The 26,888-nt window shown below is 41.9% G+C and overlaps 1 protein-coding gene across 1 annotated transcript in view; it reads right to left on the bottom strand.

The window, feature by feature from the left end:
• Nucleotides 1-26,888, bottom strand: part of DOCK3 (dedicator of cytokinesis 3) — a 551,204-nt gene that overhangs the window by 148,314 nt on the left and 376,002 nt on the right. The window contains exons 13-14 of the mRNA XM_019547385.1: nucleotides 17,628-17,716; nucleotides 11,334-11,459 (exon numbers count right to left, since the gene is read on the bottom strand). Of these exons, the coding sequence (XP_019402930.1) occupies nucleotides 11,334-11,459; nucleotides 17,628-17,716 (215 nt within the window). The remainder of the gene's footprint in view (nucleotides 1-11,333; nucleotides 11,460-17,627; nucleotides 17,717-26,888) is intronic.

The following is a 26,888-nucleotide window of genomic DNA, read 5'->3' as shown; positions in this document are numbered from 1 at the left end:
AGTTGCCTGTTAAAACATTGTAGTTGCTTTCACACAACAGTTTCAATTGAAGTGTTTTCACTCTGGTTAATAGTCAATGCTGTAATGAAAAAATCTAGTAACAATTTTCAAAAAAGGAACACTGGCATTTTTGCTCAAGTTTCTTTTCTCAAAAAAGCCCCCAAACCCTTCCAAAACTAGATGAGTATGACTGTGCATTTAATGTTTGCACTTAGTGCCATTTATTTCTCTGTGAAATGCTTTGAGCATGAAGAATCCTATATAAACCCAAATTATATTCTGTCAAAAAGGCATATCCAGTATCTCCCTTTCCTCTTCCACTTGAATCATTTCTCTATTTATGAAGCCTCTAGTCCAGAAAACAAACACCAACCAAGCAGTAAAATCACCTAGCTTTGACAACTGTATGTGTGAAAATGAACCTTTTATATTGTAATTTAAAACCACTTTAAGGATAATTGACAACAACCATGCAATTAAAGGCCAACTGTTATTATATACATGTATGCTTGCTTGTCTAAGTCCCAGAAATTGAGAAATGCATTGCAGGACTGTTGAAAATTGCTGGTATTTATCTTTTTGTTTTAAAAGCTTGAAGTTGACGATATCTTCAAATGCGAACCATTCCCGTTTAGTGTTAATTGCCATGTATGAAAAGTATATAGGAAATTTTCATTGAAGAGATTTGTTTGTTCTCTACATAAGTGGCTGACCAAGATGTTTTGCTCACAATGTCATCTGCACTTCTGCAGCACTTTAAATTAAATAATTTAAACCCACTTTAACTATCCTTGGGCCCTTAAGGAAAGGAATGGCCATTTTCCCTTTTTACAAATGGTAAAATTGAGATAAAGAGAAGTTGCATGACTTTTTCAAGGTCATAAAGAAAATTTGAGACAGCTGCAAATAAAATCCTAAAATCCTGACTCATCCATATGTTTACTAAGTAGGCAGCTTTCTCAAATTTTTAAGCCTTGTAAAATAGGTTTAAAATTTCAGTGCACATTTGGGGAAAAACAGCAGGTCAGTCTAACTGATATAGGTACCTTAGATGTGTCCACTTTGCAAAGTAATTTAGAAACAGTCCAGTAATAAACACTACTTATCCAGGCAGTGTTTATAGGATCTTTAAAAAAAAATAAAAATCTACTCTCTCAGGAGCTATAAAAAAAAGAAGGGATTATATGCATGTAAAATTCAGGTCTGATTCAATCAAACTCCTGAAATGGCCCTGTGTAGGACCTAACCTGCGCTGTATGGAGCACACTCAGCTCCATCTGAAGTCCACGGTATTCAGCACCTTGGAATTATCAATATTTTACTGTACTGAACCTTTACTCTCTAAAAGAATGTCTGCTACACCTTAAGGGTTTAAAAGTTCAGGGCAATCAAAGCAGAGCTAAAACAAAACAGTTTCTGGATCTGAAACAAAACAGCTGCCCTTGATGGCATTATTGAATTTAAATCAGCTGATGCTCTGCTCCCTAAGGTCCTAAAATTTTAAGGGACTCAGTCCACCATACTAATACATTTTAATAAGTTTAAACTATAACATTTAAGGGTATGTACACATGTTACATTTAGATTGATCTAACCTAGGGTAGGTTGATCTAAATGCCCACTCGTGCAGGTGACTGTAGGGTTTAAATTGGCAAAAATAAATAAATAAAATTGCGTACCCTAAGTTAGTTCACCTCAGGAGGTAAACTAACTTGGATCTAGAAAGCATTAGCCCAATCTATGAAGCAGTTAACCTGATCTAGCAAACGCCTGCACACCTTCACAGCACAGTCCTGGGGCTGTGCTGTTCTTACACCCCAGCCTGACTGGGCTAGTTTTAGCCCCCTAGCCTTCCCCCTCACCTTCAGACCAGGCAACGCCCCCCTGGACCCACTAATGCCCCTGCAGACCCACCAGTCTTTCTAGACTGCCATCCCACCCTGCACCATGAATTACTTATCTCAAGATACCCATGCTGCTCCTGGTGCTCCTAGTCTAGACTTAGATGGCTTGAAGTAAGCTGTCTAAATCTAGACCAGATGCAGCAAACATATGAATGTACCCTGTAGGAATAATATTACAAAAAGCATGTACCATGTGCATTATCTAAATCAGGGGTGCTCAACCTGAGCCATGGTCAAATCTGGCCCATAGAGCCACAGCATCCAGCCCATAGGGCTTCCCACAGGTCAGGAAATTTGGTGGTGGGGGAGCAGTCATAATTAATACTGCCACCCCTCCTCCTCTGCCAAATTCCCAAGCCCGACACAGCCAGGTCAGGGCTGGACCATGGCCCTTTTCCCACTGCATGGCGAGAATGGGGCTGGGCCATGCCCCCTTCCCCTCACGCAACCATATCAGTCAGGCTATCCCACACCCCTTACACACAGCCAGATTGGGCCTTGCCCCAGCAGCCCTGTGCACAGATCAGGCCCACTGCCTGGCTCTGGCCCATGGAGGGACTGAGCACTGCCCATTTGACTCATGCAGCAAAGAGGTTGAGCACCAATGATACAAACTGATTCCAGTTCTTAGCGGTAATGATGGCCAAACTCTCCTAATGCCTGAAATGCCTGTGTTAAATCTGAAACTTGCTTAGCAAGCATATCTTTGCTGGACAGCCCCACTATTATCTGTCATACAGAACCTTAGCTTCTGCAGTACTTTTCCAAGATATTACATTGTATTGATCTGAAAAGGCTCATAACTAGAGTGTGATCTCAGATAGATTGATTTTGTCATCTTTACTTTGTATGGTACCTTCTTCTTTGAGTAAGTCCACGGTCAGCAGTATGATCTTAAATCATGTATTTGTTTCATTGATTTTTTTCTTTTAATAATCATAATTAACTCTGCTCCATAGGAAACTGAAGTAAAAGTTTCTCCTTTGCAATACCCTATATTTTATGGTTTTTAACTTTTGTCGTGCTTTTAATAACCACTGAAAATATATTAAGCGTCTATTGATTCATATTTATATCAAAGGCTTTTTAAAACTGCTCTACCACTGAAAGAGGCATTAAAGTATTTGTAATGTAATTTGTCATCTTGTAAACAAGACATAGACCCTACCTCTTTCCTTGAAATGAGCAAGTGATTATATTAAAAGTTAATGGAAAAAACATTATAATAGTAAGGAAGCCACAATATTTTATTTATTATTATTATTATTATTATAATTATTATTATATACTTATATCACAGTACCAATAGTGGGATAATAAAAAAAAGTTAAATTAAATACATTCTTCTAAATGAGAAAACTAGGTGAGTTTAACCCTTCATGATATTTTGGGGAAGAGAACAGTCAGAATGTATTTTTCCCTCCTCTGAACGGAGTGATATGAGAGACCGATAATGTCACACTAACCTACTATCTGAGAAAACACCGGTGGACCTCTGTGGATTCAAATGAATTAATAAAATATTTTTACACTGATAAATTCAGCGACAAACACACAAAAATATTTATATTCACATTGTCATGGTTTTGCACCTAAATTCACCAGAAGAAATGTTGCCTCTACTCTCTCTGTTTCAGTAAGATTTCTTTTTCATACTGGTAGAATCATGCAATCTTTAGAGGGGGTAAGACACATTAGTGGATGGCCCAGTATACACCTTTGCATGAATACATTTCATTACCCCTACTGTACTGGACAGAAAAATTTTATTTAGTACTGGAATATCTTCTGTTTTAGTAATTCCAGAAATTCCCTTCATAACTCAATCCATTTTTTAACAGATTTTTCTTAATACTTTGCCTAAATTTTCTCTGCCCCATCTTAGACCTCTTTCTTATTTTCTCTTCATTGATTATTGACAGCAATTAGTCTTCATTTTTTCCAAAACATTCATTGTACATCATTTTCCATTTTTAGACTTGCTAACACTCCTACCATAAGTGTTCTGTGAGAAGCCGACAAGTTTTGCTCTATCCCATTATTTATGTTTTCCTTGCCATGACTTAGTGGACATTCAGGCTAGGTACAGACATTTAAAAAGCCCAAGGCGGAATCAATCTAAGTGACACAGTTTTCTTTGAGTGGCGTAGTTTAGATCAGTTGTGAACAGAACACGCATTCACCCTTTGGGAAGGGGGTGTGGGGGGAGGCAAATCTTAGACTGGGTCTGCCATTTTTAAACCAGTCTGAGTGCACCAAACTTCTGTTCTCTTATGGTTACGGACCAGTTTTGTGTGCCGAACTTCTGTTCTGTTATAGGTACAGACCAGTTTCCAATCACTTATACTTGTAAAAGTGTAATGTCTGTACCTGGCCTCAAAGGACTGATACCCAAGCACTTCCCAGTTGTGACACTGATTCATAATGCTATAGCAAGCAAATCTGTCTGGAATACTTCAGTGTGAAGAGAGACTAATAACGCACTATATACTGTATATGCCCCTCCGCTACCAAAGCTTCCCTACAATGTTTTTTATGGTTTGTTACCTTTACCAATCCCCAACATTCCATGAAAAACATGAAGATGGGAAAAGCAAGCAATAAGCAGACATTACACAGAAAAGCAGAAACTTACACCCAACTATCTTCATCTCTGCATCAGAAAGAAAGGGAGAGTATGAAGGGAAAGTAAAGAGAGAGGCACCAGGAAAATTAAGACAAGAGAGAGAAAAAAAGAGAAAGAAACATCACTCACAAGTAAAAGATGAAGCATGCACTTTTCATCAGAGGTTCAAAGTAAAAGACAGAATACTTATCAGCACATGGGGGAGGGAAGGGATGTCCTTTGGGAAACTGACAAACGCCATGCCTATGCAATAGATTTCTGATCAGCAAGTTCTGTATACAAATAAAGTTGCAATCCAAAAGGCAAGCAGCACATGCCTCATTGCTTTTATCTCTGGGGAAAGGTAAAATTATTGTCAGGATTAAATGGATGTTCTTAAATCTAATAGCAATTTAGAAAGAAAAACTTGTAAGGCTGGTTTGACTGAATCCCTTCTAATTCACAAGGATACAGAAGAACATGCTTGTCTTCTTACTTCACAATACAATGTAAAGCTTAGAATTTGTAAGTTTAAAAACTGAAACAGGCATAGTTAAACGAAGTGGTTTTATCAATAGTCTGCAAGTACGCAGTACATAAGCACATAGAGACTGGCTCTATTTCCTTCTGTTTCTTAATGACTTCTGTATATCAGTCATGTTAGGTCGGGTCTATGGGATGAGGGGAGGGGTAGGTGAAGGGCTTACTGTAAGATCCACTGCACTGTCATTAAAAAAGTGAGGTTGGGATCAGGGAACTGTTTAAAAACTGGATGCCACAGAATTTTAATGGTTAAATGTCTGCAGCTGTAAGGAACTGCTCATAAAAAGGAAGAGAAAAGAATGCTAAAAACTGAGTTTGAATATGCTGAAGTTATCTGATCTCTTCTGATAGTTTTTGGCTTAGCCAGCTAATTAGTGAATATGAGCAATATTGAATGACATCCTCTATGGTTATTCAGCAAATCATCCTCTTTTGGCCCTGTTTTGAAAATCTTTACCCAAATTCAAAGGGAAATTCAGAACTCAACTTCTGAGCTAACAATTAGTTGTTTCAAGGATGAGAAATCCTGGGCTAAATGTTATTTCACTTTTATGTGCCTAACAGGGACTTACGTAGCCACATAACTGCATTTTTTGTCATTTATGCACAGTTTGCTTTCTGTTTCCACCTATGACAGAATAGGATTGCCTAGGTAGGTATGTAATACTGGAAGTACTATGGAGGAGGAAGGCCCTTTCACCTTTTAGCCCAATAGTCTAGGACACTAGTTCAGGGAGCAGAAGACCCAGGTTTTACAACCACCTCACTCAGAGAGGCTTCAGGGTAGAGTGCTCTAACCAGCAGGTCACAGGCTAGGTAATGCCCAAAGCACTCTTTAACCGTTCTCCTGAAGCTGACCCATTGGGCAGCCACACGGCGAAGATGTGTGGTCCATGAGGAGAACCAAAAACTGTACTTGCATGGTTACGTAAGCGTTACTTAGATGTGTGGTGTGAAGGTGAAATAGGATTTAGCAACTCAACTTTAAAGGGAGAAAGACAGCTTTGAAGTAAAACGAGGAGGAAGCAGTCTGAACAAGAATGCTGAGAAAGTGGAAACACGTGAAAATGTCAAAACTACCTAACAAGTTTTCATTTCTTTACCAATTATTTTTTTCTAAATCAACAAAAATACAAAGATTTTTTTTTAGGAAACAATGTTTAAATTTGACAGGATAACAATGGCTGAAAGCAGGTATATCATAAATAGATGTACAGTCTTTATTCTCAGAATTATGGTAAATAATTTAAACTGCATTTGTTCTATTTCAATTATGTTAATGTTGGAATTCTTGTAAACTGAGGCTACAAGTGTGTCAATAGTCTGATGGTTGAAAGAGGTGGACAGATACCTGCTAGGGACTAAATGAGATAAAATATTTTCAGTTATAGTGGAATATGAATGAACACATCTCCACAGAAGAAGGGAAAGAACACTAACCTGCCAGATCACCACAATTTCCTTTTATTTTAACACACTTAAATTTCCATGTTGGAGTGCTGTCAAGATAAATTGAGTTGTTTGGACTGTCCACCATTTATGCTTGCCTCTTTCTTCCTACTCCAATTCAATTGTGAGCAAGTTTTCTTTAATATTTAGCCTTTGTCTGAGAATGAAAAATCTGTAGATTTGACAGACTGCCACTGCTCCATTAATTATTAGGGACATTTCTCCACCTCTGAAATTCCTGAGCTAAATTTTTCAAATATGTTTACTTAGAGTTAGGCACGTACTGTATTTACTTGAAGGTATGACAACTCTGATTATATGGTAACATCCCAAAAATTAGATTCAATAAATGGAAAAATTATAAATTTGTTATAACTTTCCAGGTATAGAATCAAATAATTGGAGGTTTGTCTTGAATTTGTCCCCTTCCCACTGCTACAAGAGGAAAAATAAATCGGGGGGGGGGGGAAGAGGGTCATGAAGCCCCCTTGCACTTCACCTCCCCCAAAGTTCTTCCCCCTGCATTCTCTTCCCCCCTTCCTTACTGTCAGACCCTAATCTCACTAAGCACATGGAAGTAAGGAACAAATTAAAAAATACTGGCCTTAAAATAAACATAGCTATAAAAATGCACACAATACCGAGATTTAACTCATTCAGAATTGATACATTTTATCTATCTTTCTTGAAACTGTTGCTCATGATTTACCAAATGATTCATTGGGCTGGGTCCCAGCAGTCAATAGCATTTCAAGCCATGGTGACTCCATAGTTTAGCACTGCTCAGTATGTGTGTCTACTCAGGATACCACCCACAAAGGATCCATGTGCTACTTAGATCCCACTGATGTTTGGAATTGGATGTTCTTGTCATAAATCCTGGGATCCTCCAAAAATGTATATGCCACAACCTGGTCCAGCTCCACCTCATTGAGTGTAGGGCCACACTAATCGTAGGCAACAGGCTGAGGGGAGGACAACAGAGGGATTCTGAGTGAACTGTTTGGTGATGTTTGCCAGACATTTAAGATTGGTGAAGAAACAGGAATAATTGGAAATGGGAAAGAAAAGTGCAGCTAAGCTGCAGGGGTGAAGAGGAAATAAAAGTATATGCAGTGCAGTAGTTCACCATGTGGAGAAAAAGATGATTAGAAACAGTTAGCATGGATTCAACAAGGGCAAATTATGCCTGACCAACTTGATTGCCTTGTAGGATGAGATGACTGGCTCTGTAGATGTGGGGAGACTGGTGGATGTAGCAAAGCTTTTGATATAGTTTCCCACAACATTCTTCCAGGCAAGCTAAGGAAGTACAGGCTAGATGAATGGACTGTATGGTCGATAGAAAACTGGCTGGAGCATTGGGCTTGGGAGTACTAATCAATGGCTTGATGTCAAGCTGGCAACCGGTATCAAGTGGAATGCCCCCAGGGTTGGTCCTGGGGCAGGTTTTGTTCAATGTCTTCGTCAGTGACCTGGAAGATGGCATAGAGTGCACCCTCAGCAAGTTTGCAGGTGATACCAAGCTGGCAGGGGGTAGTAGATACACTGGAGGGTAGGGCTAGGATTTAGAGGTACCTAGATAAATTGGAGGATTGGGCCAAAAGAAATCTCATGAGGTGCAACAAGGACAAGTGCAAAGTCCTGCACTTAGGATGGAACAATCCTATGCCCAGTACAGGCTGGAGTTTGATTGTCTGGGCAGCAGCTCTGCAGAAAAGAACCTAGAGGTTACAGTGGACAATAAGCTGATTATGAGCCAGTTCTGGGCACCGCACTTCAAGAAGGATGTGGATAAGCTTGAGAGGGTACAAAGAAGGGCCACCTATATGACTAAGGGCATGGAGGATAGGCCCTATGAGGAAAGACTCTGGGAACTGGGCCTGTTCAGTCTGAGTAAGAGAAGGCTGAGAGGTGACTTGATGGCCACCCACAAGTAAGCCAGGGGTGAGCATCAACAACTTGGGGAGCAACTCTTCAGGAAGGCACCTCAAAGAAGGACAAGGACCAGGGCATAAATGAATAGAGGGTGAATTCAGGCTAGACATAAGAAAAACTTCTTTGCTGCAAGGGTCCCCAGAATCTGGAACACATTCCCAGCAGAGATGGTGCAGTCACCCTCCTTGGAGGTGTTCAAGATGAGGCTGTACAGGCACTTTGTCTAGGTTGTCTGAGTCCAATAAATTCCTGCCCATGGCAGGGGACCAGACTTGATGATCTTGTAGGTTTCTTCTGGTTCTATGATTCTATGAATGGAGAAACACATGGATTTTCCACTTTTGCAAAGAGCTCTCTGCAGGTGGGCAGAGTTCCAGCCTGCAAGGGGCTGGGGGGAGTGGGAGGAGGGCAGTCAGGTAGGGGTGCCATGTGCATGTATAGAGAGCAGCTTCTGCAGGTATGTCTGGCAGGGGGAGATGGGGGATTGAGGCCCCCATAGGGAGGGAGGGAAAGAGTTGGGCTGGGGCTGCTGCTTAGCCGGGCAGCGGGTGGAGCTTGGGGCTGGGGGCTGAAACGCATGGCCGCAGGGCCCTGGCAGGGAGCAGGACAGGGCTGTGGGTGGCTCATTGGGGGCCAGGGTTGGCTCCCTGCCACTGTGAACACTCTCAGGGGGTAGTGGGGGACTCATGTTCCCCAGATCTGTGTGCAGGGAGGGTGCGGGTGCAGGGTGCCCATTGCGGGCTTGAGCTCCCCACCCTGCTGCCCACCCCCTGGGGCCTCCACAGCGCAGTGGGTGGGACCTAGCATGGCAGGGCAGAGCATGACTGGGCAGGAAAGTTCCTTGCAGGCTGCAAGCCCTGTGTTGCCCTGACGAGGTACCCTCTTCCCACCCAGCAGCACTGGGGGTAGCAGCATAGGGTTGTGCCCCTTACTGCTGCAGGGTGGGCAGGGGGTGTGTCACCAGGGCATCATGGAGCTTGGATCCACACAAGAGGGAGGCATACATCCATGACACACAAGCTTGAATCCATAAAAATAATCCTCTCAAAGAACCACAAATGCTATGCTACATAAGTGTTTTTTCTCCTTTAAGAAAAGATACCCACAAGAGAGATCTCTGTGGAATATTGTGTAGTTGAAAACTGATTGCAGGATGGGGTCTTTTGAGTTAGGCACTGATCTAAAGGTTGAGTCAAGAGAGTACTACTGAATAAAGATTATCTAGATATATATGCAGCTTCAAGTAGTAGTCTGGCATATTTCAGTGATAGAAATATTGCAAACGCATGCTGTGGAACATGCTTTAAATCAGATTAAATGGGCCCAGTGCCTCTGAATTGTCGAATACCAACAAGGTCATAATATTGTATCCATAACTTAATCTATGTTCTGAATTGACCTTGGATTGACCTCTAGACTTATTCCCATATACTATAAAAAGTCTAGATGATTTGTAGATTGGTTAGTCCCATTTAAAGAACCCCTGAACCTTAGATTATAAACATCCATTGCATGAAGACTGCTCTGTCTACATCCTGAGGCAAGCAAACTGCCAGAAAGAAGAGAGGTAAGGAAGGCCAAGGCAATGTGGCAACACAGTACTTGCACCAGCACACAGAACTGGAAACTAGATGGAACAAAATTAATGAAAGAAACTTTACAAAGATATTCTTTGAGCCAATACCCTTCAAGGATCTGAAGAAACTGAAGTACAGCTCCACATATAAAAAGTGTGTGTGTGTGTGTGTGTGTGTGTGTAAGGGGCATATACAAATAGCTCTTCAAGCAGACTCAGTTCACTTAAATCAGTGTCTACATATGGATTTAAGCATTGAATTTTAAAGAAAATTGGGTGTGATCAACTGAAATAGTTTATTATATTCAAGCATTAAATGCATTCTAAGATGCAATTTTGCATCTGTTCTCTTTAGTTTGCTTTACCTTAAAAGTGTGAAGCTGCTATATATATGCTCAATGCAAAAAAACTTGGTATTTTCAGGAGTATTAATAATAAAATGCATGCAATTCTAACCTTCCAATCATATCACTCACAGTTTATTTTCTAAAAACACTTCTTAAAACACTTCTTACCTAATCTCTGCTTCTCACAATGGTTTTTACAAAATTTCTCAGAGTTAGTTGCACTACTACCCAGTATTGATGGAAAACAGATTATTTTCCACATTTGCCCCCAACATGCTTGAGCAAAATTTCCCAGTTTTTAAAAAGTTCCATTTGAACCTGAATTTAATATACAGAGGTGACATTTCAAGTATTGTCTGTTTGTCAGTTACTACACCAGGTTCTCACTACTCTATATAAATTAGGCTGTGCAATGCCAGCCTTTACATCAACCAATCCTAGTACAGTACTAACAAAATCATTGCTTGGCCTCCAAATGAACTCAGAACAGTTTGGGGTCTTTAATTTTGTCAGTGACCCCGACTGGCTACTCCAAGTGGGGACAGCCAAAATGTAGCAGAGCTCTTGACACAACAACTGTTGCAGGGATTAGGTATACTGAGCTATCTAGGGAATTAAGTCAGCTAGACCAGATTTTCAGCCTGCATGGTGTAAAGCAATGCTGAAGGGTCATATGAAACGTGTAACAAAGTAGAAACCAGGCTCTTTCCCTCGATTATGGGAAAAAGGAGTTAAACATGTTACATATACCAATTCAATACATTCTCTTATTATTTTATACTGGTTCAATAAAAATATTTCTAATTAGCAACAGATGTGCTTAAATGCAATCTAGAATTTCCAGGTTGGAAATAAGGCAACTCTTATATTATTGTCTTTCCTTGAGTGAAGTTACCATCCCAATTATGATTGTTAAGGGAAAAGTGTGAATAGCAGTATCTCCATTTTACAGATAGAGGTGCTTTGCTTACCTGGCATTATGACATCAGGAAAACCCAGTTTTCTGGTAATAGCTATGCCTCTGTTAAAGATCATGGGGTTTTCCCTTCGAATCTGCTCCATGTCCCCACGAAGGAGCTGTAGAGAAATGATAAGCCCTACAAAAAAAAAATCATTTATTTTTCCAGACCCAAGAGCGTAAATTCAGTCCACAGAAGGCATGTATGGAAAATAATTTCTTACATTAAGTTCATTTATTACAAGTATATGGGAGAGGCAAGGATTTCTGTGGGTGACAGACAAGCTTTCAAATACAATACATCATTCTTCAAGTCAGAAGTCTAAGTTTATCTCAACCATGCAGTTGATCCAATAAAAGATATCGCCCACTGAAATCCTTGCCTCTCGCATATTTTTTTCCAGATATGAGACATGTTCACCCTAGATTTCATATATCTAAAAGAAACAGCTAGGAGTGTAATGTAAACGACTGTGAATTTGGATTACAAAACTAAACTTGGAAGATATGTTATAGCATGATAGTAAATCAGTTAGAAGACAGTATTTCTTACCTGGTATATAGCAGGCTACAATACACTGGTCAGTAATAATGCAAGTTTTTATCTTAATTACCATATTGAGGAATACTGTGGGATTTCCCCAAAGTGTCTTTAATCTAACCTAACACCATAAAACAATAATAAAGCTCATTTTCTAAATTTGTCTCTAACTACCTGATGTGATACTGATGATCTATAATAACATTCCCTTTTGTACTTAGTACTGTCCTAACATAAGTAACTGGTCAAACAGACTGCAAGCTCTGGACCAAGAAGTAAGATGGGTCAGTAATTTCCTGTCTTTAGATGCCTCTCTGTATTTTCCAACACTGAATAACCGGACTGGGATCAATTATATTATTAATTTCAGCTCAGCTGTCTACATAGTTATTCCTCTAATTGCTTTTCTATTTATATATCAAGAACATAAGAAATACCACTCTGGTTCAGACTACAGATCTGTCTAGTTCAGTATCCTTCACCTCACAATGGAAGAAAGCGAATGCTAAGGGAGAGAGTATTTATACAGCGTTTACCTTGACTGTTCTGTTTCTGCCCTTTTTCCCTTATAGCTTCCAGCATTCAGAGGCCTAGAAGGTCCTGATTTGGAAGCTGCAGCCCACTGATTAACCTATCCTGCATGACAGAGGCGTAATTGCCCGGTACTGTGCCCTGCGTGGTGTCAGCGCATGGAGCATGGGCAGCAGCTGGAGGCTCAGGGCTGCAGGTGGGGGTTTATCGCCTTCTTTTTTTGCCACCAACACACGTGTCAAGTGATCACTGAATCATCAAACTTCAGTGACAGAAAAAGGAGGTGACCTCACCCCCACAAAGAGCAGCAAACCTCTGACCACTGCTTCTGTACTGCATGCTGCCCCTGCTAATCTGCCCTCCTTCCTGCAGTGAAGGTGTGTGTTGTATGTGTAGGGGAGAGGAGTGTGAGGTGCCCCCCTTAGGTAACACCAAGGGCTTATACCCCTTGACTCACCCAAACTTTTGCTACTGAGGCATGAATCTCTCCAATCCCTTTTTGAGTCTGATTTGATTAGCAGCCTCTACAACATCTTGCTTGTGCAATGAGTTCCACAAGTCAGTTACATGCTGTGTGAAAAAGAACTTCCTTTCACATGTTTTAAAACTGCTACCTAATAATTTCATTGCATGTCTCACAGTGCTAGTATTGTGAAAGACAGCAAATACCTAGTTACTTTCTTCACGCCATTTATGATTTTACAGACCCCTTTTATATCCCCCTCTCAGTTATCTATTCTATAATGCAAGGGACACACATTAGGCATAAACTGGCTTAAGTGATGAGAAACTGGTTTAAACCTGTAACAGAACAGACATTCAGTGTACATAAACCAGTTTGAAAATGGCTGAAACTGGTTTGAGATAAGTGTGGTTGAATGGAGTATAAGACTTAATGGATTTGGCTCAAACCAGTTTATGCAACGTCTGTCCTAGACACTTTGCTGGTTTAAGTTAAATCAGACACCCCCAGCATCCTGGCATGCTCTCTGGTTTGGGAGGGGCAGGGCTCTCTGCTTCAGTCCAGCCAGGCTGTCCCCACCCCTCTGCTCTGCAGCCTCAGCTGGGACCAGCAGTGGCAGGGGTCTGGCCAGAGAGGGGTTTTATTCCCCCTCCCTGTGTCACTGGCAGGGACCTGAGCCGGGTATGCCTGTACTCCCTGCTCACTGCTGCAGCAGGGGGGAACCATGACCCCTGAGGCAGAGGGGGACAAGGAGTAGGGTTTGCTTCCCCACTACCCCACTGGCAGCCGGGTGGCTCCCAGAACAGGCCCCCTGCTGTCCCCTCTGCCAGAGGCCAGAGAAATAACCCAGTCCCTGCCCCCCCCCAGGGGCCCTGCCTGGCTGTGCCCTCTCCCCACTGCTGCAGCAGGAGGGACAGAGCTGTTTATGGGGGTGGCAGCCCCTGTCACACTGAGGCAGAATGAGCACAGAGAGGCCACTCCACTGCAGCAGGGTCTGCCTGGCCCAGCCCGGCTGCTGCTGCCCTGTCCTCAGAGACAGCGGCTGAATAAGGCAGGGAGCTGCCTCTGAGCACAGGGCAGGAGCAGCCAGGACGGGTAGATCAGGCTGGTCAGACCCGGCTGCAGTGCGAGCAGCCCCTCTGTGCTTGGAGCAAGCCCTTCTCAGCAGGAAGGGGCTTAATCAATTGCTGGCCATTGGGTCTGCTGGTCCAGGCTGCATATGAAGCTCGGGGGGAGGGGGACACGTGGGGGCTAAATAAGCCTCCTCAGTGTCTTGCCCTGGCACAGAGCGAGCAGCAGGGGGTGGCTCTGTCCCCACCCCCACCCAGCAGCTGAAGCAGCGAGAGGTGAGTAACCTACGGGCAGGAGCCTGTCACGGCTTCCTGGCAAGGCTGCGCTGCGGGACTGGCACAGAGGCTGTGGAGATTTGGCACTGCAGGGGCTTTCAGGGCTCTGCCCCCAGACCCCAGATCTGCTGCATGCAGCCCAAACCCGCAGCTCCTCACTGGGAAGGGGCTTGCTCTCCCCCATAGTTTAAATTTATGTTTAATTGAATAATAGAATAAAATTGAATTCTGAATATGACATGAACTCTGTCAAGACAATAATTCCACCCAGCTATTTATGAAGCAAATCTGAACTGAAATGATCAGAGCTAGCTTTCATGATAGTTAATTTGTAGGTGTGAATGCACTGGTATTTCTCTGGACCACTCAGATAAGTATCTTAAGCAAACTTAATATTTATTTATTTATATTTCCACTTCCCTTCTAGACAGAGATTTACGGTGTCTTCACATCAGCATATCTTAGGTGTGTGTAACTGCTGAAAGTTTCATGGAAGTGGTACTCCTTGATGAAGGAGGAAAGCTTTATGATCCAGTGTAATCAAGAGAGATTTTTTTTTTTTGTTCACTACTTTGCAAATCTTCTATATCTTGCTGAGCCTGCATAGGACCACTTAACCAGAAACATATGTTATCAATGGACATATAGAATAGTTTTGCTAATGCAGATAGTTAAAAATATTGCTACTGGCTTTTCCTTAGCTACTGGCTTTCATAAGCATATAAAAATGCCCAGTAAAAGTCAAATATGAATGAAGAATCACACAGAAAGGTATTACTAGAGCAGGCCACTAGCTGCCTCTGCAACACAGCCCTGTGGAATGCAGAAATGTATAAAAATTACTGAGAAGAAAATGTAATGTCTGGGATCATTTATTACTGACACTGCATGAGCAGGAGAATATCTATGGTAAACAGTCAGTGGGCATGTCTACATGTGCATTTACTGTTCAGTAACTCAGTAATTTACTGCTCATAACTCAGTAAGTTACTGCGCACTAAGTAGTTTTTAGGTTGGTGTCTACACATGGAGCTGTTAAAGTGCAGTAATGCTGTGTTTGGATTGACTTGGGACTAAAGTTAATCCCAAATCAGTCTACACACACAGTGTTATTGTGCAGTAAGGTGTCTACACATGCATTAATGTGCAGTGACTAATTGGGTGTAAATTTGATACCTGCATAATGCAGGTATCAGATTTATGCCCAAGTCAGCACAAGTTTTCATAGTAACTACACAGTACAGGCATGCATGTGTAGATGCATGCCCATCCTGCATAGTAATTTTCAGTTACTGTGCAGTAACCTAAATTACTGTGCAGTAAATGTATATGCTTTCACATGCCCAGTGTGACTTAAAAGGAGATATACTTCTACTTATAAACTGAACACAGTGGCCTAAACGTTATTTCATTTTACATGACTTAATGGCGTGTGTGCAACTATGTACCTTCAGTTTTTGGCACTTATGCCAGTTCAGAGCAGCATTCATTTCACTGAACTCCATACCCTCTGGCCTGTTCTCTTCCTCCTGGCCCTTTATGTCTCCCTCTCTTGACTGCCCAGGGCTCAGCTTCTAAGGGACAGCTAAAGAAGTTTGGATAATACATAACCTGTAGCCTTTTTGTTAGAACACTCTGCTATGGAGTAACAGATGCAGGTTCAAACTACTTCTGGGTAAGAGGAAGTTTAAAACCTGGAACTCCAGTTCTCTAGACATGTGTCTTAATCACTGGCTATTCACCTAAAACAGGGCTGTCTAACTGGCAGCCTGTGAGGGACCAGTATGCAGCCTGCAGACCCCTGCAGTCACCTCTCCCATACAGTAGCAGCATTGATGAAAGCCCAGGAAAGGACCCCCACCCCTCAGGCTCCCCATGGGGAATATGGGAGGGATCCCAGAGGGCTGTGTGAAGCTTTGGTTTCTGATTTGATTCAGAGGATATTCAGCCTGATTCATCAGCCAAATCTCTGAACCCACTTGAATCAGGAGACACTTTAATCTCTCTGAATTGAATTGGAACCTTCCAAATCTCTTTGGAGAGATTTGGAAAGATTCAATGATTCAGACATAGACACAGCTTTAAATATTTTTTCTACGTACCTCGAGGTACTGGGCGGCTCGTGAATGTTGAGATGCTGGGACGGATGGAGCACCTGACAGGAGTGCAGGGGGGCTCCCCAGTGCACTCGGCAGCAGACCTGGAAGTGAACCAGAAGCTCTTCTGGTCCACTTCTGGGTCCACTGGGGTGCGTGTGGGGACCTGCCCCCCGGCTTGGCTGCTGGTGCCTTCTTGGTCTGCGGAGGCACCTGGGGTCCCCCTGCAGCCAATCACCAAGCCAGTGGATCTGGAAGTGGACCAGAATTACCCCCTGCACTCCTGTGGGATGCTCCATCTGCTCCCTTCATCTCAGCATTCATGAGCTGCCTGGTACCTCAGGGTATGTAGAAAAAACATATAAAGCTGTGTTTATGGCCATATCACTGATTCACTGAATCAGCATTGAATCTTTAGATTTGGAGTTGGCTGATTGAATTGGGATTATGATCTGAATCAACTAATTGAATCACTGTCTCCGATTTGGGCCGAATCCGAATCAAATATGACCCATTTCGCACACCCCTACTATGCACTGACACTGTCCAAACAGCAAGGAACAGAAAATGGATTTCAAGATGGGGAGGCCTGGGGAAGTGTGGGGGACCCTGAAGGCCTGCCCTATAGTATATGGCTTGCGTGTTGTGCAGCCCAGGGGCCACTGAAGTTGAACAGTCCTGAACTAAATATGGCAATCCTCAGCCGACCATGCCTCCCAGCATTTAACACCTGCTAACTGTGGTTTTTCTGAAACTATAATTTTGGTACTTACCAGACCTTACATACATACCTGGTCTATATAGTTCCTAGTACATGGGTGCCCAGCCTCGGGCTGCCATAGTCTGATGCCCTGCTATGAAACCAGGTATCCCATTAGCTTGGTGGCACATGGGGTCTTGACAGGTCCCAGCCACATGTTCAATTTAAGGCATGATACAAATGAACTAGTATATGTGGAATAACTTCGTGGCTTGTTTACTGCATCATCATCACTCCTTAAACTGAGTTGCATGTGTGGGTGGTTACTATTTAAGGTACAATTAACCTGTTAATTGAGTCTTAAGTATAATGTGTCAGGGGCCTAATTACACAAAACTGCAGTTACATGGCTCCATACATACCAATTAAGGAAAACAGGATCTAGCCCAATAAAGTTTTACCTGAAAAAGTACCAAATCCATCACAAATAATAAAGTGAGCACTTGGCTAGGTGTGATGGGAGATCATGTGGAACATGTCACATAAAATTCTTAGTTTAATCTAAGAACTCTTTAACAGTTACTGTAGCAAAATAAAGAAATCAAGTAATAAAGAAATAAAAATAATTACCATAGTTTGAGCTGGGTGCTGTGTATTTGGTGCTGGACTTGCGGATAATGTTTTCATGTATCTGGTACCATTCATTTTCATTGTTGCACCTAAAAGAAAAGGGAGCTAGTTAAAATTACCAGTTCTTTTATGAGTCATCTGACAATAAGAAAGACTGCAGTGACAAAAAGAAATAAAAGTTATGTGGTGTGCTGCCCAAGAGAAATCCCTTACAACTCCCTTTCTAAGAGTCAGAACTGCAACACTGAGTCAGAAGGGAAACAAGACATGTCTCAAAATATTAATCTCCGTATCCTGGGCACTTCTGAGCCTGTGGTGCCTTTTCTGTCATTGAAAGAATTGTTTTGGGAAAAGTTTCATCTCACACACTATGATTTGGGAAGGCGGAGGGGAGGTGGAATTTATACATTTTTAACTCAATTTTGAAAAAAGATCAATTTAAACCTAATATTAACTATATGTTATCCTTTCAAATTTGGTAACAAATCAAGTTACATCCCAAAATATAAAACCAGATAATTGAAAGGTGCAATAAAAGAGAAACTTGAGTAGTTTAATTATTTGCAGCAAGACTTATGCTTAATTACATTGCACAGTTTTTTGAAATATAATAATAGTCCAAGAAATTATGACAACAAATGATCATAAAAACTTACAGAATGTTAAGTGCATATTTTATGTTATTGCTAGGAGAGAGGTTCCTTGCTATCATTTATTCATTTAAGTTCACATACACATGCAGTCTTACTACTTAGAAGTCAAAGAACCATTTGAATGATGTAATTAGCACTACTACTAACTCAGCCTGAAAGATCAGATAAAAATCAAAGATTAACTGTCGATTTCAGTTTAGGTGAAGCACTGAAATTTATTCTGCAGATTAAGGTTCTTAACAACATTCATCCAAGGTAGCCAGCTGTATTGATCATAAATAGTATAAACCATATAGATTAATTTCTTACCTAGTTAGTAGTAAAAGCAATGACAATGAATAGGGTTAGTTCTGAAATACTGTCTAATATACATTTTGACCATTGTGCTAGCCATTTCACATATTTTAATATTGCACACATCCTCAGGATAAAGATGAGTAGAACTTTCTGTCCCTCTTATTCCACAGACTGTTTTTATACACTTTAAATTTCGTTTTTCAATCCTCTCCTCCATTTCTGACCTCCTCTTCAATTTTTGTTCCCTCAAATTATATCATGTAACATAAAAATTAAGGTTAATAATGAATAATTAGAACAGCAATTAACAAAATGTGTTTGTAATAAAGGCAGGGTGGATTCTTTACTATATTATACATGGATTCTACTGCAATCACTCAAGTAAAACAATATTTAAAACTGATGCAATTCACTATAAAATCAAGTTCATTACTTCTATTTACTTTTCTATCCCTCATCCTTTATCCTTTATATTTGTTTTGTTATGTTCTGTCCAGTGCAGATATTAAAGCCCTATACCTATTTGTTGACTGTAACAGCAATATAATGATTTGGTCTTTCGCTAAAATAAAATTCTTGTGTGTAATAATAACAAGTTGTTTTTGAGTTGCATGTCATTTAATAACATTTTATATAAGTTCCCTGGTACTTGAGATGTTTCATCCCCTTAAAATTCTTCCCCAGACCCTGTGCCCAGGCAGACCTACCCAGTACAGAATTATGCTTTAGTGCAGGGGTTTTCAACCTTTTTCAGTAAGTGTACCCCTGGCAGCACAACAAGGAATGGGGAGGAGGTGGTGGTGGTGGCATGCTGCCAGTTGCAGAGCAGTGGCAGTGTGGGGTGGTGGTGGCAGCTGCCACTTCTGAGCTTCTTTCCCTCCCTCCCCCTCTGTGTCCAGCCATCCGGGTGGTGCCTGTCCACTGCCCTTGCACCCTTTCCCTCTGGCCCTGCTCCTTTGCTATACCAGTGTGCAGTGGCGGGTGGCAGTGCTCTGTCCCCGCCTGTACCCCATAGGGCCTTCCCAAGTACCCCTGGGGGTACACATAACCCAGGCTGACAACACTTTTTAATGGATTTCACAAATTTTTATGCAAAGCAGAAAAAAAATGTTTTAGCAAGACCTGCTGTAGCAAAATTGTCTTCAGTTGCCAGATGGCTTCAGAGTTTTTTTTTTTGTGTATATGTATGTTATAATCCTTTACTCTTGGATGATAATGGGGCTGGTATTTTTTCTTACATCTCTGTTGGGCAAGTGGGTTAAGATAATTTACTCATAGTGCTGCACCTCTGTTTTAATTAAGGTTACTACAGAGGTGACTGAGGGAAAGAAGAGGATGTGATTAAATCCAACTCAGTGAGGTAGTCACTCTCAGTACTTTGCTTCTACCATTGTAATACGGTTAATGACCAAGAAAAGCAAACACAATAGCCAATTTAAAACATAAAATTCTTAAAAGAAGCAACTATGCTGCTGAAAAAAGTGCATGCTCTCTTTTAACTAATCAGAGTCCAGGGAGTATACCATCTAACTTTAATGCCATCCATTTTGTGAAGATCGCATTAGTAAATGGGCAATGGAAGGTTTTGACACAGTTTACCGTCCCTCAAAGGCTTGACACGTCATTTCTTGACTCATCAGTGAGTATTACAGAGATGTACAAGTTCTGGTACCAGATATGTTGTTATGCCTTTTTTATAACCTAATGAAGCAAGCATAAGAAGAGTAATTTATGGATGCCATCTTTATGGCTGGTCTAAGGGTAGGTGGCTTAAACTATATGAACTAAATTAGACTGAATGTGCCATTTTTCGGCTGATTTGAACCCTGCAAATGCCCGCATAAGTGGGTATTTAGACCAACCGAACCCTGGTCAATCTGACTCAGGGTTAGGTCTTTCTAAACGTAAGGCTTATACATACCCTTATCTTCACAGGGAGAGAAGATATAACTGACCTTACAAATAAGAGACTTTCTAATGACCTGACAGAGTGTGGAGCAGGGACTTTTGCAACCTTGCACACTGCATGTTTTGATGTTTCTTTTACTTCACTATTGACCCTTGTTATTTTTCAAAAATTAAGCCACCCAACAAAACTTCCATTAAAAATGAGTTAACAGTAAAATATCCAAGTTCAATGGAGTCCATTTTGGGATGACACAGGGCCTGATCTCAGTATGCAGGGCTGGGTGAAGGCAGCATAGAACCTGATTCCACCACGAGGGGGTTGCATGAGGCCTGACTCTGGTGCACAGGGGGCAGCTGAAGCCTAACAGACCAGCCCTGCATCCCTCTTCTAGCTTGTGGGGCCCAACATTTGAGCAACACTGATCTAAATAAAACATATCCAAAGTACCAGAGCCACTGAAAACTGCAGCGTACGGCAGTGTGCTGTGGGACTGGAACTGACAAACAGCTGTTTGTCCACCCCAGCCTCCACACTGCACCAGAGTGTCCTGATAGTATTATGACACTGAGTGGACAGACATCAACATGTATTAGGTAATATGATCTGGAGGTACACTTTGCCAGAAAAGTCTTAACTTTGCTACATTATGATGACACTTAACACGTGCTTTACTGCTTGAAGGCTCGGAGACTAGCATTTTAACAAGTCTCAAGTGTAATGTGTAACAAGACCCTAAAGGTGCACACAAAGGCAAAGGTAACTCCCACATGAGAAAAGGAACATGACATATTCAAATAAAGCACCTTCATCCAAATTAGAGACTATATTTGTATAACCCTTTGAGTAAAACCACTTCAATACTGGTACAAAAACTGTATGTAAACCAACTGTGAGATAATTTTGAATAGAACACCACTGCAAAATCTGTTAGGATGCACATAAAGCCACTTTTTTTCTTTAACAGCAACAATGATTCCTCATTGTCTTGATGAAGTGTTGGCTATGATAAAATAATAAACTTCTGCTCTACTAGCTTTCCTCGTTTCTCACCTTTACAGACTGTAGTTTTCAACTACTAGAGAGATACAAAACTTTAGGAAGATAAAAACAACTTACCCTGAGGCATTCCTTGCAAATGCATTTTTTGTTTGTTCGAAGCATGTTAATTACTGCTACTTTGTTTTTAAAGGGTATATAATGTTGGCAAAATTAAAACTGGAGTAAAATCAGCTACTGTCAAAATAGACAAAAACATCAACGATTTTTTAGCTGTTATATTCGTGGAAATGGAACACTGGATGACATAAAGAGTGACAGGTTATCTAGAAACTGTAAGGTCATTTTCTAGAACTTCCACATTAGAAACCTATGCCATGTCAAGTATAATGAGATACTGCAAGCTCTGCTCTAGCAAACAAACTGACAGTCCCTAAGAAAATACTGAATTATATATTTGATAAAGCTATGTAACCAACAAGGAATAGCTTGTTATACAACAAACATGCCATATAAAAGGGAGAAAGAAAAAAGGCAGAATTTTAGAGTAAAATTTAAATTTCCCAGACTCAGGTCCATGGAGAATTGCATGTCAAGTATTTAGTAATGGGGTGTGGACCCATTTGATCTCTAGATTACTGTTTTCAGCTAAAATTAGAAAGATCTAGATTGAGGCAAGGTTGCATGTAAGTCATTATCCTTCCCCATAACAGCTAACATGTATGTTGACTGTCTCACCTGATTCTAACAGGCAAAGAGAAGGAACTCTCTCACACCTAAGGAGGACTTCTGCGGAAACTAGGCTACAGGAAGTGCAGGGAATAGGCATTACAGTCCACACTTGTAAGGCTGGAGGAATTTGATTTATAAAGCTGATGTGGTCCTTTTTGAAGAAGAAACAAATAATATATTCTTTGATCTTTTTACCTCTCTGCCTGAGTTAGCTTTGTTACCTGATGTACACATATATGCTTCTCATGGTAGTACGTGACCCTGTATCTGTAAATTCAGTTTGTCAGCAAATTTCATATGACATGTACATTGCATTAAGAATGGTGCATGATGAGCAAGAAACGTTTTTTGAGCACAGAGATGTGGATATCCTTTGTTGTGCTACGTGAAAGGAAAAATCAGTGGCACAACAAAAGGTGGTAACAGACTCTGCTGCTTTATTATGGTAGACATCCATTACTTGTGTGGCACTTTCCCCCCGTTCAACCAAACTTGTGCTCTGGTCTGGCTGAGCGGGAAAATGTGCTTCTCTGCTCAGCCAGACCCAGAGCACAGGTATAGTTGAGTGGGAAAAGTCGGGAGATTACATTGCTCCTTGTCCCACACCAGCATGAGCAGGACAAACAGCGATGTACTTTTTACCCAGTGAAGCAGATCCACCTCATTCTGGCTGTCTATTTCTAGCAAAAATGTGCTTCCAAAGGACAGTTCAGTATTTTTTTTTTCTTTTAATTGAACAAAAATAGCTGTTTGTGCTGGTAAACCTTGGAACTTCAAATCAACCTCAAATTCTCTCATCTTTTTAACTTGATAAACTGAATAGTATTATAATACTGCATCATATAGATTTCTAAGTGTGTTCACTTTCCCCTTGGATTGATTTTTGTGAATGTCATCTTTTTCCATATGTCAGCCATTCTTTGTGAAAAAAGATCTTGCCAAAATTGCTTATGCTCCTTAATTTCATTCACTGATCTCTTGTTTTGAAACAGTATTTATCTGAGTTTAGTGGCATCAATCCATTCCTTTAAAATCAAGATTTTGTACTTATTTTTGAGGTACTTTGTCCTAAAATATCCATGTCAAATCTAGCTGATCTCCCTTTATAATTTCTAACATAAAAATTCAATTAATTTGACTTTTTGCACCCCTCTGTTCTCAATAAGATGTTCCCTGTGAGTGAATAGGTTCTCAGACAACATTTAGAATTTATTGTTAATTTAATACAGGAATATGGCTATCATCTTAAAGTTATGCCTCTTCATTTATTTACCAAAATTTTGTGTCCTTTCACTGAATCAGGTACACATTATACAGATGATTTTAACACACAGCACACAATCACCAGCAAGTTATTTGCATTTACTGCATCCTGTATTATGCTTCTTTTTCAGAGAGATTCTTTTCCTTATCTTCATTCCTTGCAATACTGTCTTCATAAACTTAACGTGTCTAAATAATACCTGCTTCTTATCTCTACTCTTTATTTGCTGTCTGCTGCTAATTTTACAGACAGTAATCAGTTAACTTATCTTATTCTGCAATTTTATTCTATTTTCTTACAACTTCCATGCTAGCAAAGCTTTTAGTGGTGGTACAGAATCAGTGTAGCACATCCTGCATCATCCCTCCTCTCTCAGATTGTCACTGGGGATATGGCTGGGGTATTCTTATGCCCCGATAAACTGTAACAGGGCAACAGAAGCAAACTAAAGCAAAGTCTCATCTTATTCTCAATGGATAAAAACAGACTTTACATTGTCCCAGGCTTTCACTCTCATCAAACCAGGCATGGGACAAACAACTAGGGAGGAGTATAAGAATACTGCTTGGGCACAAAGGGATGAAATCAGGAAGGGCAAAGTGCAATTGGAATTGCAGCTAGCAAGGGACACGAAGGGTAACAAGAAGGATTTCTACAAGTAGGTTAACAACAAGAGGATCAGGGAAAGTGTGGGTCCTTTACTAAATGGGGGAGGCAACCTAGCAACAGAGGATGCAGAAAAGGCTGAAGTACTCAATGCCTTTTTTCACCTCAGTCTTCACAGGCAAGGTCAGCTCCCAGACTGTTGCACATGGCAGCATAGTTTGCAGAGGAGGTGATTAGCCAACAGTGGCAAAAGAACAGATTAGGGACTATTTAGAAAAGATTGACATGTACAAGTCTGCAGGGTCAGATGCGATGCGTCTGAAGGAGCACCAAAGGTGCTGAGGGAGTTGGTGAACGTGATTGCAGAGCTGCTGGCCACCAACTTTGAAAACTCATGGTGACTGGGAGAGGTCCCAGATAATTAGAAAAGGGCAAATATAGTTCCCATATTTAAGAAAATGGAAAGGGAGGATCCAGGGAACTACAGACCAGTCTGCTTCATCTCAGTCCCTGGAAAAATCACGGAGACCATCCTCAATGAATCAGAAGAAGGTGAATAGGAACAGTCATCATGGATTTGCCAAGGGCGAGTCATGTCTGATCAACCTGGCTGTCTTCTATGATGAGATGACTGGCTCTGTGGATATGGGGAAAGAAGTGGACATGATATACCTTGACTTGCGGCATGCCCCAGGGCATGAATGGCGCATGCCCCCAGTGGCTGGTGGGGCACAGCTGCAGCAAGAGCATGGTGGCAGTAAGTGTGGAGCTCCCACAGACTCTGCCGGTGCTGTCGGTGGCAGAGGGTGGCGAGCGCTGACCAGGGGTTGGCAACCACCCACAGGCACCACTGGCAGTGCGTACCCCCTAAACATTGCCCCTATCCCAGGGGTTGTCCTAAGGCCAGTTTTGTCCAATAATTTCATCAATGACCTGGAAGATGGGATAAGATGCACCTTCAGCAAGTTTGCAGATGACACCAAGCTGGGGTGGATTCAGAGAGATCTAGACAAATTGAATGAATGGATTAAAAGAAATCTCATGAGGTTCAGTTAGGACAAGTACAAAGTCCTGAGCTTAGTATGAAACAATCCCAGACACAGGTACAAGCTGGGGACCAACTGGCTAAGCAGCAGCTGTGCAGAAAAGGACCTGGGAGTTACACTGGACAGTAAGCTGAATGTGAGCCAGTGTGTCTTTGTTGCCAAGAAGGCTAACAGCATACTGGCCTGCATTAGTAGAAGAGTTGGCAGCAGATTAAGGGAGATGATTCTTCCCCTCTATTTCAGCACTGGTGAGGCCACATCTGGAGTACTGTGTCTAGTTTTGGACCCCCTACTACAAGAAGGATGTGGACAACTTGGAAAGAGTCCAGCAGAGGGCAATTAAAACAGTTATGGGGATGGGCACATGACTTATAAGGAGAGGCTAAGGGAAGAAAAATTATTATTTTGGATATTTCACAGGTATTTAAAGTGGATCAAAGGGGTTGCATATCTGTAGGATCCCAAGATGAAAGACCTTCCCCTGGAAAAAATCCGAAGTCCTTTTTTTACCCAGTAATGCCAGACCAGCTTGGGAAATAGTTCATTTCAAATTAAGGAAATAAAAAGATGATGTAAAGCACGGGTGGGCAAAATATGGCCTGCAGACCAGTGTGTCCTGCCAAACGATTCTATTTGGGTTACAGCTACTCCTCTGGAGAACTGTATCTGGCCCATGGCTGCCCTGGCTTTTGGTGCTTCTCAACCATCTCTTTCCTGTGCTGTAGCCAGCTGTAGCAGTAGCTCCAGCTCCAGCAGCCAGGTGACCTCGTCTGCCTTGCCCCGCAGTTCCCAGTGTATGGTCCAAGGCAGGGAGGTGCTGAGCAGCTGGCTGGGCTTTTGCTTGGCAAGACTGTCTGCATGCAGCTCTGATCCTGCAGCCATTCACAGACCAAAAAGCCTGGCCCCCAGTGAGAGTTCAAGCTCAGATATGGTTCTTGCTAATGGAATGGGAGGGAGTGAAGGGGAAGAGGGCCAGGATCTGTGGGTTATCCGGGCCACCCCAGGCTAGGCTGGGGTCTGATAGGAGCATGGGCACCATTAACAAAGTTCTACACTGTGTTTCCATGCACCACTGCAGGCACAGCTGGAGCGGCAGGCTCCTGCCTGACCCTGGCACAGTTCCTGCCTGACCATAGTGTGGGTCCTGCCCAAGCCTGAGTCCCTGGCATACGGCCAGGTCTGGCAGGAGCTGTTTCAGCTGTACCTACATGGCTCAAAGCAGTGTATAGGAACACAGCACAGCACTGGCCCAGCCCAGCTGTGTGTCAGGAACTAGGGATAGGGGAAGGGGTGCAGGAGCTTTGGGGAGCTCATACATGTGTCTGCATGTGCATGTATTTGTGTGTGTGTGTGCGAGCAAGCGCATGCAACCCTCAAAAGCTCCCCAAAACTTAAGTGGTCCTCCAGCCCAAATAACTGCCCACCCCAACTTAACGTCATCTCTATGGGATCTAATGCACAATCCACATAATTGCACCACCTGCCATGCCACATGTATTTGTCAGGAGGCATGACTGTAGGATCCCGAATCAGATCCCATCATACCTTATTCCCAGTACAGGGGGAGAGCCCAATTGCATGCTCCCCCCTGTACTGGCAAGAAGCAAGAGCACACCCTAGGAGCTACCTCAGCTAATCCAGGCTCCCAGCTGTGGGCAGCATGGAGGCCACAGCTGACAAAGTATCCCAGCTGAAGGAGTACCTCATGTATCCCTGTGGCTGCGACACTACAGCTGATGTGATGGCTGCACGGTGCAC

This window comes from Crocodylus porosus, unplaced genomic scaffold (genome assembly GCF_001723895.1).
Source record: "Crocodylus porosus isolate Cpor-Errol unplaced genomic scaffold, CroPor_comp1, whole genome shotgun sequence".
NCBI lineage: Eukaryota > Metazoa > Chordata > Crocodylia > Crocodylidae > Crocodylus > Crocodylus porosus.
Note: the sequence above shows the minus strand (reverse complement) of the source record. Positions and strands in the feature narration are given on the sequence as shown.